The sequence below is a fragment of the Glycine max genome, chromosome 4 (assembly GCF_000004515.6).
Source record: "Glycine max cultivar Williams 82 chromosome 4, Glycine_max_v4.0, whole genome shotgun sequence".
In the NCBI taxonomy this organism is placed as follows: Eukaryota; Viridiplantae; Streptophyta; class Magnoliopsida; order Fabales; family Fabaceae; genus Glycine; species Glycine max.
Genome location: NC_016091.4, coordinates 18,222,985 through 18,239,011, shown reverse-complemented (window position 1 = coordinate 18,239,011; position 16,027 = coordinate 18,222,985). Strand labels below are relative to the sequence as shown.

At 33.0% G+C, this 16,027-nt stretch overlaps 1 protein-coding gene and 2 long non-coding RNA genes across 6 annotated transcripts; 1 reads left to right on the top strand and 2 right to left on the bottom strand.

The window, feature by feature from the left end:
- Positions 1 to 337: 337 nt before the first annotated feature.
- On the bottom strand, positions 338 to 8,207 carry LOC102668147 (uncharacterized). Of its 4 annotated transcripts, XR_005891007.1 has the most exons (7): positions 7,789 to 8,207; positions 4,409 to 5,729; positions 3,109 to 3,285; positions 2,811 to 3,012; positions 2,515 to 2,657; positions 1,171 to 1,254; positions 338 to 872 (listed from the first exon to the last, which is right to left on the bottom strand). It is a non-coding gene; the product is annotated as an uncharacterized lncRNA (long non-coding RNA). The 4 variants fall into 4 exon arrangements; XR_003266795.2 differs by lacking the exon at positions 2,515 to 2,657; XR_003266794.2 differs by lacking the exon at positions 2,515 to 2,657 and having other exon boundaries at positions 3,109 to 3,187; positions 7,789 to 8,206.
- LOC102665430 (uncharacterized) lies at positions 5,667 to 6,502 on the top strand. The gene is made up of 2 exons (XR_413925.4): positions 5,667 to 5,807; positions 5,894 to 6,502. It is a non-coding gene; the product is annotated as an uncharacterized lncRNA (long non-coding RNA).
- Positions 8,208 to 9,913: 1,706 nt separating the features above from the next.
- Positions 9,914 to 15,107, bottom strand: LOC100781879 (probable protein arginine N-methyltransferase 3). The gene is made up of 7 exons (XM_003522847.5): positions 14,717 to 15,107; positions 13,471 to 14,004; positions 13,241 to 13,338; positions 11,827 to 11,905; positions 11,473 to 11,733; positions 11,172 to 11,339; positions 9,914 to 10,578 (listed from the first exon to the last, which is right to left on the bottom strand). Exons 1-7 carry the CDS (start codon positions 15,032 to 15,034, stop codon positions 10,144 to 10,146), a joined length of 1,893 nt encoding a protein of 630 aa, XP_003522895.2. The 5' UTR covers positions 15,035 to 15,107; the 3' UTR covers positions 9,914 to 10,143.
- Between the last annotated feature and the right edge of the window lie 920 nt (positions 15,108 to 16,027).

Sequence of the window (16,027 nt, the reverse complement as noted above, 5' to 3'; positions counted from 1 at the left end):
AATGGTTTTCTACAACGGTCGAAAAAAGCATACAACGACGGTTGTTGACCGTCATAGAATCTAACGTCGTTGAAAGTGTTAACTTTCAACAACAGGTAAGCAGACACCGTCTTAGAAAACCGATAACTTTCTAAGACGATGCTTACTAAGCACCATCCTTGAAATACAAATTATTTTTAATTATTGATATTTTTGTTGAATGATATCCAATCAGAAAAATATGAATAATTAAAAATAATTTTTATTAGCATGATTGTAATTAATATTAATATTAAAATTTATTTAAAAATAAATAAATATTAATTACAATGATGATAGATTAAATAAAAATAAGAAGTTGACAAATTAAAAATTCCTAAGACAATTTCATAGAAAAAAAAGTTATTACAATTTTTTTTATTATAAGGTAACTTCATTTACTCAACATTTAAGTAAATGATAAAATACACAGACCAATAATCCAAACTTATCAACACTATACAAATACATACTAGATTTCATGAGTATAATGTAATTAAAATGTCATACATCAAATGTTAGTCCATAGAACTTACTTGGAAGTGCTTAAAACAATAGCTCTTTGACCAACAATACTTATAAGCACCTCAATGGACTGAATCACCTGAATGCTAGACAGTGCGATGTACAGGCACCCCCTCAGATTTAAGAACTGAAGGAGACAACTGATTCACCTGCTCAAAGATTAAATCATAACCACTAGAATCATAATACAGTTCCCAAACTCTGTATTACACAAAGAGTACTAAAATATCTAACACTTGTATAAGAGATGAACAGATGTGCGCTAGAGAGTTCTGGAGAGATAAGATAGTGACGCTTTGGTAGAAACAGAATTGTTAAAGTTCAACAAACTGCATAATGAGAGAAAGGTCATAAAACAGATAACTATATCATAATTTCAAAATCTTTAATGGACTTGTAAAGAACTAAGAGTAACTTGACAAATGCATCATACATGTAAAAGTATCATACACTAAACTAATCAAAGCATCACAACTTTAACTACTACTGTTAAGTGATGAAGAAAGAAATTGGTGCTAAATTAGCTACTATACGTATATTAATTGGATCTTCCTCCTCAGATGATCATGTTGAGTTTCCATTCACAAAAAATAATAACAAGATTTGGACCTATGCATACATGCATACCTGAAGATGGCTTTTGATGTGAACTAATATAAGGAGGTGTACTTTGAGTACCAACATCTCTTGTCATTCCCTCTTTCTTCTTTTCTGCATGGAGAGATACAATGTAGAATTGGGAAGTAACTTGAACTGTGTCCTTGCAAGCAAAAAGGAAATAAAGAACATGGCTTGCTAATTAAGTGTGTGAACTTGGATTGGAAATTGAAGAGCCACCTCTTCTTGTGTGAAAGTTTCTAGCTTTGTTGGAATGTGCTTTGAGGAATAAACTAGAGGAGCAGACATGGCAATTCTATTGATTGAGTTTCTAAAAGATCTTCCACTAAGCAGAGTAGTATATCAAAGCAAATCAACTATAGTTGTACACCCTCTTGTTTTATTTTACTTTATTTTTCCCTGTTCAAAGTTTTGAATGGTTACACAAAAAAGGAAAAAGAAGTTTAGGCATCGGTACAAATAATGACTTACTAGTGAAAGCCAACAAAGCAGTTTAAGTAGTGTGGTTCCTTTTTTATGTAAGCTCCATTGGAGCTTGTAGGCCTAGGATCTTTTTCATCAATGGATTCCTTTGCTTCTTGAAAGATGAATGGCGGCGGAATGGAGAAGGAAGAGACAGAGGAGACGCCATTTCAAGGAGAAGATGAGTCTAGAAGAAGCTCACCACCATAAGAGGCCATGGATTAGATCTTGGAGGAAGAAGGAGATGAATGAAGGGAGAGGAAGAGAAGAGCACGGAATTTTGTGCTCTAAAAGAGCTCTGAAATCTGAAGTTTAATTTTTAAATGTTCAAAGTTGAAAAAAATGCACACACAATGCTTCTATTTATAGCCTAAGTGTCACACAAAATTGGAGGAAAATTTGAATTTCTATTCAAATTTCACTTGAATTTGAAATTAAATTTGTGGAGCCAAAATTTCACTAATTATGATTAGTGAATTTTAGCTATGGTTCATTCCACTAATTCAAGATCAAGTCCAAGATTCTCCACTAAGTATGCTTAGGTGGCATGATGCATGTAAAGCATGAAGGACATACACAAAGTGTGACTATATGATGTAACAATGGGGTGTAGCAAGCAAATGTTCATCTCCGCCTCTAAAATTTAATTGGATTGGGCTTCTCCCAATTCAATTAAATTTATTTTCCAACACACACATCAAATATTCACTTAATGCATGTGAAATTACAAAACTACTCATAATACAAAAACTAGTTTAGGTGTCCTAAAATACAAGGGTTGAAAAATCCTACATTTCTAGGGTACCTTATCTATATTATGGAGTCCTAAATACAAGGCCCAAAAATAATGAAACCTTAATCTAATATGTACAAAGATAAGTAGGTTCATACTTAGCTCATGAGCCCGAAATCTACCCTAAGGTTCATGAGAATCCTAGGGCCTTCTCTTGCATCTCTGGGCCAATCTACTTCGAGTTTTCTATCTAATACCCTTGCGGGATAGGATTGCATCACTTTTTTCCTTTTTGTTGCAACTTATACATAAAAACAAAATTGAAAACAACAACATAAATTGCACTCATTAGCTGCAATGATTCTCATCAAAGTTGGTTGCTATAAAAAATAATAGGGTGGTTAACAACTCAAGATAAACGAATAAGATAATTAACACGGGGTACAAATATTACCTTAGTTTATCTCAATTGTGTTAAAGAATAAGTCAAACACCTTGGTTAGAATCTTCAAATCCTGCAAAAATAACAAAGGCAAGACCACAAACTCTACAACTGCAACAAGGTATATTTTCTTTGATCCACATAGCCATTATTCTACCAATAAGGCTGTGAGCCGCAGATATCCATAGTTAGTGCAACACCATAAACTCTGCAGCTGCAACAAGGTGTATGGAGAAGGTTTAGTAGTTATAGAAAGAAAAAAATATAGAGAAATCGAGAAAAAAAAAAAAAAAGAGGGGCAAAGGACAACCTTGTTTGAAAGTGTGAGGATAACAGAATGTCTCTATCATCATTATAGCTGGCAATTGCTCACTCAATGTATTGCCTACCTAAAAGAGGAGGGGCCCCAAGTCAAGTATAGGATAAGGCTTGCATGCCATCTCAACTAGAAACTTTATTAGGAAGAACGATATGGTCAAATCCATTACTGTCAAGAAATATTTGAAATATTTATAGCATCAACTTCTGTAGACTCAAATTAATAGCCAAGAACAGACAATATAAGTACTTATTCCTAAATATATAAAAAGTATAATAAATTAATAGTGTCAACTAGAGATAAAAACAGTATTCACCAATAAAATAATCATTTTTACAGCCTAAATAATAATCATAAAAATAAAATAATCGGAAATTTAGTTCAAATGCTATGTGCTAAATGTGAAAAATACAAGAATCATTTCTTAAAGGGGTTATATCTTTACTAGTATAACTTAAAAGATTCTGTTTAATAGAGCTGCTATATATTTATTAATTTTATAAAATTATAATTATCTTATATTTATTTATTAATTTTTTTAATTTGTATAAAATAATCTAACTACAATAGACAATCAATTTCCATGATGAAATACAAATCATGATAAAATAAAGAAATTCACTACCTCCTCATATTGTAAGACTACATCTACAGTTTTGCTACCTAGTAAAAAACAAAGAAACACAATTACGCATTCAATATTCATACAGAAATGTTCATTCATTTGTAACTATAAAGCATCGTTTTAGTTGGCTTATTAATCTCCTTACTTCAAAATTCCATAAATTCCTATATTGTTATTTAATATAGTTAAATGATATTAAGTACAAGCCACTAACGGCTACTTCACCTGTCAGTCCTAGCATATTTGATTCACTTGATATTCTATAATTATAAAAACTAGTATTAAAATTATAAACATTGTATAACTTATCTTATATTATGCTTCAATTATTTATTGGCTTATATTTTTACCGCAAATGTAACTCATTGAAAGGAAATAGCAAAAAAGCCACAAACCTTGTCAGATACCAAACAGAATTCAAACAAGTTACAACACTACAAATTAAAAGCAGGAAGAAGAAAAAAAAGAAACACCATAAGTGCAATCGAGCTTTTATCAGTGTGACACAACGCCAGTCAAATAAAACTGTGTTTCATTCTCAAATCAAGCTTAGGTTAACATGCACTAACAATTTTAGCAATCAAAATTAAACAATCGTTATTATCTCTTTAACTTTTTCGGTATTTCTGGGAAATGAATAAGTACATAATTTCCAATTAAAAATACCTCTGGATAGTTGTCCTTGTCAATCTTCTGAAGGCGAGTAAAGAGTTCCCTAGCATGTTTGTTGAAGTTTTTAAGCCCCTGCGGCATTGATACAATATTAAAGTTGAAAACATGCCACTGTGGCAAGAATGGCTTCCTTTTGGGGAGGAAGAGAAGGAAGATGAAAAAAGAAAATTTCCTTGTAACTTTATATAAAAAATTGCCCGAAACTGAAAGGTGTGAACTTGATCCAAAAGCTAGCAGCTCTGGAAAAGATCGTGATTGCAAAATGTGAACAGCTTGTGATTGCAGTTTCCCCAACAATTCATGAATTGCAATTAGAATGTTGTGAGAAGGTTTCAATCCAAATGCCACTGCCTCAATTACTGAACCTGACAATCAGTAGCTATAATGCAGTAGACTCACTATTTCAGGTAATAAACAAAGGAAGTTCTTGTATTCAAAAGTTGAGCATCTCAAGTTGTCCCCTCTCTCGGCAGATTCCTAGTAATGTCATTGCAAACACATTTAAGTCACTTAATGTTACAAACTGTGAGAACATTGAGTTTCCAATGAACCAATGCTTTGCATATCATGAGAGGTTATGCATCTCATGTAGCTGCAATTCCCTGAGGTCTTTCATAATGGATATGTTTCCAAAGATGGCCCACCTTGATATCCGAAGATGTCAAAATCTACAATCTCCTGTTGTTTCTGGGGTGCATGTTCAATATCTTCAATCTCTAAATTCCTTGAAGATCTGTGATGTCCTAATTTTATATCTTTCCCAGAAGGTGGACTTGCAGCTCCAAATCTGACAAATTTACAGTTGGAGAAAGGCAAGAACTTGACTTCTTTTCCTTGTCAGATGAATAAACTATTTCCATTCCTGATGACTTTGGACATAATAGAGTGTTCAGAACTTGAGTCATCTTCAGATGGAGGTTGCACAGATAGTCTGAACGCCCTTCAGATATTTCATTGTCCTAAATTGTTTACCAACAGAAAGAACTGGAATTTGCAAAACTCCCCTCTCTTAGAAGCTTTGCTATAGCAGGTTCATTCCATGATGGGGAATCATTTCCAGAAAGATGGCTGCTGCCATCCACTCTTACATCCGTTCAAATCTTTACACTTTCGAATTTGAAGTATCTAGATGAGGAAAGCCTTCAGCAATTGACCTCTCTGGAGACTTTGGGGATTGCACGCTGCCCAGAACTTCAGTGAATGCCAGCAAACCTTACTTCTTCAATTTCCACCCTTCATATCATGACGAGTCCAAGACTTGAAGAAAGATGTAAAGGGAAAAAAGCTGTAGATTGGCCAAGAATTGCTCACATTCCTATGATACGGATTAACAAGAAATTGTTACAGTGGGAACAAACATAATATTCTGGAATTGTCCTATCTTATTGTTCAGGTATCTGCTCTAAAATTCCCTATATTTTCTGCAACGCAACATAGTTGGTTTATATTTGGCTTATCTTCTGTTTATTTTCTTTGCAGTGTTGCTTCCGATGATACCGAAGTGGCAAATTGGCAATAGTTCTAAACCTATGTCATTTCAAGCTCAGCATTTCCAGTATGGAAGTTTTGTTCTGAAGTTCATACACATACTTAGTTGATAAGATTTCCATTTTTAATCTTGTTTCTTGCATATGGATTACCTCCTCAATCAATTGCCATTTTGTAAGGTCTTTATTAGTCAATTATTTGAGGACTAAACATGATCAAATTTGAAGAAGATATGAACAATTTTCAATTTTCATATATGGCATATTTTTCTCTTTTCTTTATTCTTTCATTTCCAGAGATTGGGACCTTGGAGCAAAATAGGTTGTGATCATAGGCTTTATAGTTCAATTAGTTACCCCCTTAATCTTATCAAAACACCACAGTCCTGATAGGCCCATTATGCAAGACTTTGAAGCGTAAGAAGGTGAAGGAAAAGGAAAGTGGGCCTAAGAATCAATTCCTGGGGGCATATGAGAAAGGGCAAAAGGTGACACAAGAGTCATTGGGAGGAGAAGCGAGTGGAATAACAGAATGGACAAGTAGCAAGGAGAGAATAAAGGAGGGGAAGGGGAAGCGGGAATCAAGCAAGGAGAGAGAAAATAATTATTTAGTGGAAGGTATAGCCAAATAGGAGGTATTGGAGAGTTTCTGAAGGTTAGGCAGAGTAGAGGAACTGGTCATTTCTCAGTCACTGAGTGCTACCATTTCCTTTTTTATCCTAATACCTATTTGCCATCTTGTAAGGAGCTTGCTCCATTACAATTGTTTTCTATTGTTCTGCTTATATAACAGAGGATTCCTCCTCTGGTTATAAGGGGTTCCTTCAATATATATCTACTTCCTATCAAATCCCAAGGCTACAATGAGACACGAATAGTTTGGGCTATTAGCTATCAGACAAGTCTTAAGATAAAGGATTAGTCTACTCTAAAACGAAAAGTGCACTTTAAAACTGTAGAGTTACAATAGTATATTGGAAAATCAACAATTGAAATTGTGATAAAAAAAAATACATGTACAGTAAACAATGATGTTAAAATGTCAAACATTGATTTTTCAATCAATAATTAGTCTTTGTACTTTAACGCTCTATAGTACACTCATCATTTAGAAAAACTAAATCCTCAGAAGCTAAGGGTTTGTTTTTGGGTCTTAGACCCTTGGAATTCAGAAATTACTTTAGACCTTGATTAATCTGAGTGGATCCCAGCAACTATTTTCTTTATACAAAAGACTCAAACCTATTTGATGAAGCACTTATCATCAAGTCAAAAGTTATAGCTAACGGTGATTCAAACTTTATTTTCTTAAGTATTCTCAAGCTTAAAGGGTTGTGGGCTGGGATGTTAAGCCATAGGATTTATGCTGATCAAATAAAGTCAATAGAACCCAAAATCTTATTTAAGAACAACAAAGCTCTTTGCCATTTAGACCAGAAAGGAGTTGGTCGTTAAGATGTATTGTTTAAGGAACTGCTTTCCATTTCAGTAATAATTTCATCTTATTTTCGCTTCAAATCCTATTTACAAATATTTGTTAGTTAATAAGGAAGAAAAAAAATATGGAAACAGAATATTCTTTAAAACATAGAAAAGAAACATAATCTGAAAAGATACATAGTGAAATTAGAAAAATAAAAAATAAATTGATAGGTAGACAGAGCAAAATGCAGCCTTAAAATTCATCATAAGAGAAAACAATAAACTAACTTCAGATAATTTTCAAATGCCTATTAAATTTAGAATTATAATATATGCATGCAAAGCTTTTTTCACACTATCATCTAATTCACTGCTAATGATTTTTAATTGATTAAAAATGTAAAACATTTTACACTCACAGTGTGCATGTCAATTAAACTCTTAAATTTAACTCAATTTATTTACCGATTGTGAAGAAAGAGCATCTAAAGCATGCTGCAGCATTACACAAATCTCTAACCGCCAATTTTCCTTGAGTTGTGTCTGAAGAAAAAGAACGTTGGGAACAGAAGCATTCAATTTTCTCGTTGGTTGGTTGAGAGATAAGGTGGTTTCGCTTCTGTTCAGTTTCGGTCTCTTCCTTGGAATGTGGAGTATTGGAAGTGTGGTGCGAGAGGCCGTTTGATCCGATGCCACTTTCTTAATCCCACAGTTAGGGTGTTTTAATATTGAATTGGATCGGTTTTGATAATATATCATCAAATTGATTTGATTTAAAATTATAATTTTATTTGATCAGATTCAATCTAAAGCAAATTAGACTGTACTGATTTTTTTTTTTATCAAATTCAATTTAAAATTATTTAGATTGAATTGATTTTTTTAATCTTATTTTATATTTTATAGAAAATTTTAAATAAAAGATAAGATAAAATAATTATAATCTATAATCTATAACTTAACTATTATATTATTATAATTATAACCTCATTTGTTGTTCACTTTTTTTTGGATATTTTTTATTTTCAATTATTAAAAATTAGTAACTAACCATTTGGGGAGATTTATTAAAAATTAGTAACACAAAGGATAGATTCTACTCCATGGAAATTTACACCACATGAGCAATTAACCCAAATACATACCTTGACATAGTGGTCTCTCAAATCATTCGGAGAGACCAAAATTAATCCTACAAAAGAATTGTGATTTTATTGAAAATAAACGAACATAGATATTGATTTTCTTGTTCACCCATTTATTCTATAAGCCCATTCTACCTTAAGCAACAATCTGTATGGTTCATACGGATTGAAAATTCATATGGTTCATATGAATTACAATTTTTCTTTAAAAAAAATGTTTTACAAATTAATTTTGTCCTGATATATTTAATACAGAAAAATTAATTATCACAAAATCTATTATATAAATTTACATGTGCATTAAATATACATTAAAAAATTTAACGACATTAATTATTTTATAACATAATTGACCTATCAGCTTAGAGCGTGGTGTTAATAACCTAAAAATCACAGACTTTGCTAGGTGCACCAAGCATATTGCTTGTGCACCCAACATTAAAACAAAATTTTAAAAATACCTTTAAGTGTTTTTTATTTTTACGAATTACATAATCCATGAGTCATACGGATCACGTAACCGTATGAGTTAATCTGATGACTCATATTGGATCACGTAATATGTATGAATTAACTCATACGGATTACATGACTCGTAAGTATTTTTTTAATATTTTTTTCAAAAATACATTTTTTAATTTATTATTAAATTAAATTTTTTAATAGTAAATATTTTTTTATTTATAAAAAATATGCAGATTAAATAATTCGTATAAGTTATATCAAAATTTATTGTCACAAAATTTATTATTTAAATTTACATGTGCATTAAATATACATTAGAAATTTTAGTGTTATATATAGTAACATTATTTATTTATAATATAATTGGTCTATTAGCTCAGTTGGTTAGAACTCCTGTTAATAACCATTGGATTCATACGGATCAGTTGATCCGTATGAGGCTCACGGATTAACTGATCTATATCCCTTTTACGAAAGGGCAAAATTGGAAAATCGCAAAATTGCTAGGTGTACCAATAATTTCGCTAGGTGTACGTAGCAATGCCCAAAGTCACAGGTTCAAATCCTACATGAACCATAAGGATCCATACGGATTACAGATCCATAAATTTGTCGAGTAATTTTGGAAAAACAGAAAACACTGGGTGCACAAGCAATTTGTTGGATGCGCAAAGTATTGCCTTTATATTGACCTAAAAACCACTGAGGCTCATTCCTAAAAGGCCCAACACCAAAGGGAGACGCCAAGCACACATAAGCCCAAATAGGGTCCAACAGCAAACTAATTTTAAAAAAAAGTAAGCAAGGTCAAGCAATTGCCCAAATACAAAACAAAGCTTAATTACAAAAATACACATAAATGGCTTAATCTAATATTTGGCTCGAACTAGCGGTTAGCGCTCCACATGGTCATGTATATCATACAGGTTACTGAAATGAATAACCAATTTTAATTGGAAAACAGTATAAGAAAACAGTACTGCACGTAAGTTTTGTCATACATAAATATGAATTGGAGAAACATTACATTTTCTATGTAATTGGGCAGCGTAGAGTCTAGCATTCAACAAGCAGTAGCTATTTCCAGTGAACAAAAAAAGGAACCTAAATGTTAGCAATTACAGCTGTAGCATTACAAAACTGATTTTAACTGGCAGCCAACAAGAAAAACTGCTGCACAATGATCTTTGCTGTTGTGGCGTCATGCATCCTACTGCAGATTAAAAAGCTGAGCAGGCCAACTGCGTTTGTGACTGTCAGGACCAACACCAGCAGCTTCTAAGGATATATCAATGCTGCGATGCTCAGTAGAACGGACAATGCTGACACGTAAATCAATCTTCACAGCAGGATACACCTCAGTGCCAATTGCTTCTGGTTTACCCCTGTTTTCTTTTCCAAATCCCATCGCAATAGGTTCTTGAAAGGTTAAGATTGTTTGTGACCAATGTGTTCTTGGCATGTAAGGGGATGTGGATAACACGGCTGGTGTTTCTCGGCAGAATCTGCTTGAAAATCCAGTATCAAACCATAGGACAACACCATAACACCAGCAGCATGTTCCAGAAGTACTTGGTTTCAATTCCAAAGTAGCAGTTGCAGTGAAATCCACTTCATTAGGCTTCATGGTTGCCAAGTCAAAGGACTGAAGACAAAAAGAAAACAAGCATTTCAATAGTCAGCATGCAACTATAAACTGGGTTGTGGATTTATTATTAAAAAAAATCCAGGATAATTACCCCCATCTCCCCACCACCACCACCACCCCCAATAAAAAGAAACCTATTGCTTGGGATAGCATATATGTATAATTTAAGACTACAAGTAACAAACGAGTCAAAATGAATAATTATCTAGAAATGCACGATACTTTTTACTTTCATTTGTATAAATGCACTTACATAGTAAAATACGGCATTTTCATTTTAGAAGGCATGGGAGCCACCATTTCTTGTTGGATAAAATAATTTTCACAATTTAACCCAAAAAAAAATCATTATATACAAATAACATTTGATTTCGACACAATTACATGCAGTTCACAAAAGGACCACTTCAGCTACTTTAGAATTGCAAGATAACCAATTAGAAACTATAGCCAAAGATAACAGACATTATCCTTGGCCTTGCAGTGATTGCTAAATTATTGAAGACTTGATTACCAAAATGGAATAAGAAATTCAGCACTATAAACAATGTCTTGCAAAACATCCACATATATGCCAAAAAAGCACAAACCTGAAGAATAGCAGAACAGGTAACTAAATCTTGAGAGTCCACAACATCAACTATAGGAATTCGGGCAGCATCTATGACAAGCTCATTCCCAATGCAAGACATGTCGAAATCACACACATTTTCCCAAAAAGGAAGACTTGTGGCTCCTTTTCCAAATCCTGCAACAAACTAGAAGAGAAACTGGAGTAATTCATATATACTACATAAACTTACAGTACAGACAACCCTTGCTGATCAAAAAAAAGAAAAGAAAAAAATCTGAAAATGAAAAAGCTGAGAAGTGGACAGATGAGAGACTCACAATAGTTGCTGTATCAGGAAGAATGGCACCACCAGGCTTCAACCACCGGTCTCGTGCATAAAGCACTGAACCAAGCATGGATTCATACAGCAGGCAATATCCCATCCATTCACTTAGCAATACATCAACACTGCGAGGTTGAAGTTCAACTGTTTTATCAATCTCTTCAACCATACCATGAACCACTTCTATGACTCCCTTTTGGAGGCCATCAACTCCATTTTGGCTTTTACTCAGCAAAAGACCATTATCTTTTGCAACCTAAATTTTTAAAAAATGGAGAGAAGAAAATGAACACAACTAGACATGTAATTGAAGAGGTAACTATAGAACTACAGAGCAGAAAAACTATACCTGAGATGCTACTGCTGCCATCTTGGCACTAGCCTCAACTGCAATAACCCTTGAAGCGCCAGCTTTTGCTGAAAATAGGCTAAAGAAAAAATAATGACAAACGATGTCACAAACTTACAAATGACAGAGCAATCAGATATGGTAGGCAAATATGTAGCCTCCCAAAAAATAACTTATAAGAAGAGATCGACAAAATCAGGAATATGCACTTAATAACAGCCATAGGCATCATTACCACTACTGCCAAAAAACTGAACAAACAGAAAGAGCTCACAAGCCTATCAATTTGAGGAAGCATATGGATAATGGAAAATGATTAATGGTTTCTACTACTACCATGCATTAAGGGAAGATGAAATCTTCAATATTCAGAAGAAAAAAGGGCCATGAAGAGAACTACTTCACTTAGAAACTACTTATACATATGCAGGGTAGTATATACAGATTATTATCCTACATACAGGACCACCAAGCTTGCATCAACTAATTTCATCTATGAAGAAGAAGGGTGACTCAGAGCATGAGGCTCCCACCAATTGAGGTCTAGGGGGAGTATAGAAGTGCACAGTAAACTTACCATTGCACCAAGGCTCACCCTCAATGGTGAAAAGATGAAATGGGAAGGTATATTTTTCTTGTCATAGGCAAGAGGTAAGCTTAGGAGGCTAAGCCCCCTTTGAGGAAACTTTTTCATGGAGACAATTTTTTGCTGATCTTTATTACAATTTTTTTTTCTGCGATCTTTATTACAAATGGACAGGGACTACTCCCAAAAGTTAGCTCAAGGGAGGAGGGTTGTCCAAGTCTTATAAGGAGTATTCTAGCCATGTTCCTAGCCAATGTGGGACACCTTAACACTCTTCAAATGAAGTATTCTAGCCATGTCTTATAAGGAGGAGGACTAACTCCCAAAAGTTAGCTCAGAGAGGAGTATTGTCCAAGTCTTATAAGGAGTATTCTAGCCATGTTCCTAGCCAATGAGGAACATCTTAAAACTCTTCATATGAAGTAATTTAACAAAGTCCATAAGACCATAATAGAGCCCAAAAAGGATAGCTTTCTCACATCAACATAAATATATATATATATATACATATATATATATATATATATATATATATATAGAGAGAGAGAGAGAGAGAGAGAGGAGAGAGAAATACACAATCTAAGGTTGATGGGAGAATAAACTAGCACTCCCAAGTCCCAAGTTATATACACAACATTGGTAATCTTAAGGAATTTTCTTTTCCTAATGTTTTTACTAAGAAGACATCATCCTTCCACCATTAATTATCATATGTTTCATTGTATTATTCTATGAATATAAAATTCCATAAAAGATATAATCTAGGATTTTGCTAGAGTATAGACTGCATGATATTATACACTGACAAAAATCAAGGATATTTCTCACCTGAGAATTCCAGTTCCACAACCTACATCCATAACCACAGCACTATTTAGTAGAGAGGGATTCTTCAAAATCGCTTGGCCATAAGCATCCATTCTCACCTACATAAAGATAGATATTACTTTAATAAAATGGTGATAGCATGGTTAAAGTGCTTCAGTTTGTCAATTTATAGTAGGGACACAACAATTTAGTTAAATATAAAGCCAACAAATGAGATGCACATCCTATACCTTATCACTTAACATCTCTCGATGGATACCAAATGAACTGTAAGACCCAAAATAACTTTCATTGATCTTCTTAATATGCTTTGCAATGTGATTTTGAGAATTAACCATCAAATGTCCTTCTGGATCCTTATCACTGCACAAAACATGTCCTTTTGAGTCCTTACCATTAATAAGTTTCTTTGAAGAACTAGCCTTGTTCAAATGATTATTAGAGACAGAATCAATCTCATGTTTGTCATCATCAACTACCACTTTTTTCACAAGATCTTGATCGTCATGGATACTCTCTTCAATGTTCATTAGATCCTTTATAAGATCTTCATCAATTCGAGTAATATGTTCATCTTCCCCGTCTTCGTCACAATCACCAAAACTGTACAACAGTGAATCATCTTGCATGAAAGGTATCAGATACCTATCATCATTCCACAAAGTCTTTATCTCATTAAAGTCAACTACATCATGCAAATGATTCTGAAGGTCACAGTTGGACTGGCATGTTAATCCACAACTCCAACATATGTTCTCTGCCACCTAGAAAGAAAAAAAAAGCAGAAGAAAACACCAGTTAGCAAGATACACAAGTAAAAAAGTACACAATTGAAATTTGATATATAGTCCACATACAAAGTTAGAATGTCTACATATAGCTAGTATCACATACATAATCCGATAGTTACCTTCTCCATTTTTTTCATAAACCAAAGTAACAGGTTAATAGAGGGAAATCCTCTGTACAAACAATCCTTAAATTGACAACAAAAGGAACAAGTAACAACCACCAAAATCATGATAAAGATAAACTGCCATTTTCAAATCTAAAATCCAAAATTCACAATTTCTCTTAATTACACTTCCTCATTCCAAAAGCCCCAACCTCAAGAAACAATCATAACAATGAATTTGAATTTTCTTTGTCAAGTAAAACAATGTCATGTTATGAGAAAATAACAGCAAGTACCAGTATGATTGCTTTGCATCATTCTCTTTACGAGAAGATCCTAACAAGAGTACTACTGTGCTAATAGCATACTCTCTCTCGTTATTGGTTAAAATTTATTGAAATCTCGTTAAATTGGGTGTGAGAACCAAAAAATTTTGCAACTTCGATTAAATTTTAATAAGCTGAAATGGGTTTAAAAGAGTGTGTCAGATAATGCATTCCTAGCATTTTTCGAGATCCTAGTCCAATTTTGCAACTTTGTCAATTAACAAAAGCATAGAAGAAAGCGATAACAACATTTACCCGAGAGCGGATGAAGTTAATGAGCTTGAAGGAGGCATAGAAATCCAAGCTGAGAGTTGTTCTGATCGTGTGGAAAACAAAGCGGTGAAGGGAGGCGCAGTGGTCGAACAAGGAACCGCACGAACTGTACCGGGAGTCACAGAATAGACACACGAATTCAGATTCTCTCTCTCCTTCGTCTTCTCCTTCCCAATCGTCCCACACTTCTTCTTCTTCTTCTTCTTCTTCTTCTTCTTCTTCTTCGCTTTCGTCGTCGTCTTCTTCCATTCTGTGCGGTTCTTCTTCTTCTTCTTGCTTTTGCTTATCGCTGAATGCCATAGGAGAAGAAACGCTTAAACCCTTTCAAAAACCCTAAAATGAGGGAACTTCTTGTATATATATTGTAGCGGGTTCAAAAAAAGTCTTGTTATTTCCGGCGCTTTAATATGCTTTTACTTTCTAGATTCTACTTTCTACTGGGATCAGTGATCAACTCAACTACCAGTGCAAATTTTACTTAAGAAAAAAAAAATGTTATTGTTTGATATAATTTTATACAATGATGGAAATGAGGTTAAAATGAATAAAAAGTAAGGACGTTAAAAAATAAAAAGTACGGATGGTTTGGAGTCAAATGAGAACCAATAAACCCATCAATCCGAATCAAACCAAAGAAAAATATATATATAATTTTTATGTTGTGTAATTCTATAATTCTTACTTTTATATTATCTACTAGTTTTCTTTTATTTTATAATAATATTTAATTTTTTTCAATTTTTATTATTTTAATTGGGTTAATTTTGGTTCAAGATGCCAATTTTATTTTTTTAAAATAATCAAAATCGATTAACGTTCATTGGTTTGAATCAAAATATATCTCAAATTCAAATCAAGTCAACCTATGGTCACACTTATTAAAATGGTATCGTAATTCCCATAAATAAATAATAATATCATGTTAGGATGAAATTAGGAAATTGTCAAATAAATCTCTAAATTCAATTATTTATTGTCATTTTAGTATTTAAATATAAATTAATATTATCACTTAAATTATAGTTTTTTTTCAACTACTGTAATTATTGATTTGTACCCTCAATAACTTCTTTTAATTTCCTTAAATTCAATAACTAACATGATAAAAAATTTCAATTCTAACACTAAAGTGGTTATTTACTCAAGTTAAATTTTAGGACTTTATGAAAGTTATCCAAATTCATCACCATTTTATCAATCTTTGTGGGTGTTATTGCATGGTATAATAACAATTTTTAAAAAAATACATTATTATCCTATTATGATAGTTTTTAGGCTTAATTGTAAAAATAG

What these genes read in the sequence shown, in the direction of transcription:
- LOC100781879 (XM_003522847.5), bottom strand. Translation starts at nt 15,034, where the DNA reads ATGGCATTCAGCGATAAGCAAAAGCAAGAAGAAGAAGAAGAACCGCAC. An exon ending in TTAACTTCATCCGCTCTCGG is followed by an intron (nt 14,005 to 14,716) that starts GTAAATGTTGTT and finishes TTTTCTTTCTAG; the next exon opens with GTGGCAGAGAACATATGTTG. An exon ending in TGTGGAACTGGAATTCTCAG is followed by an intron (nt 11,906 to 13,240) that starts GTGAGAAATATC and finishes TTTTTTCTTTAG; the next exon opens with CCTATTTTCAGCAAAAGCTG.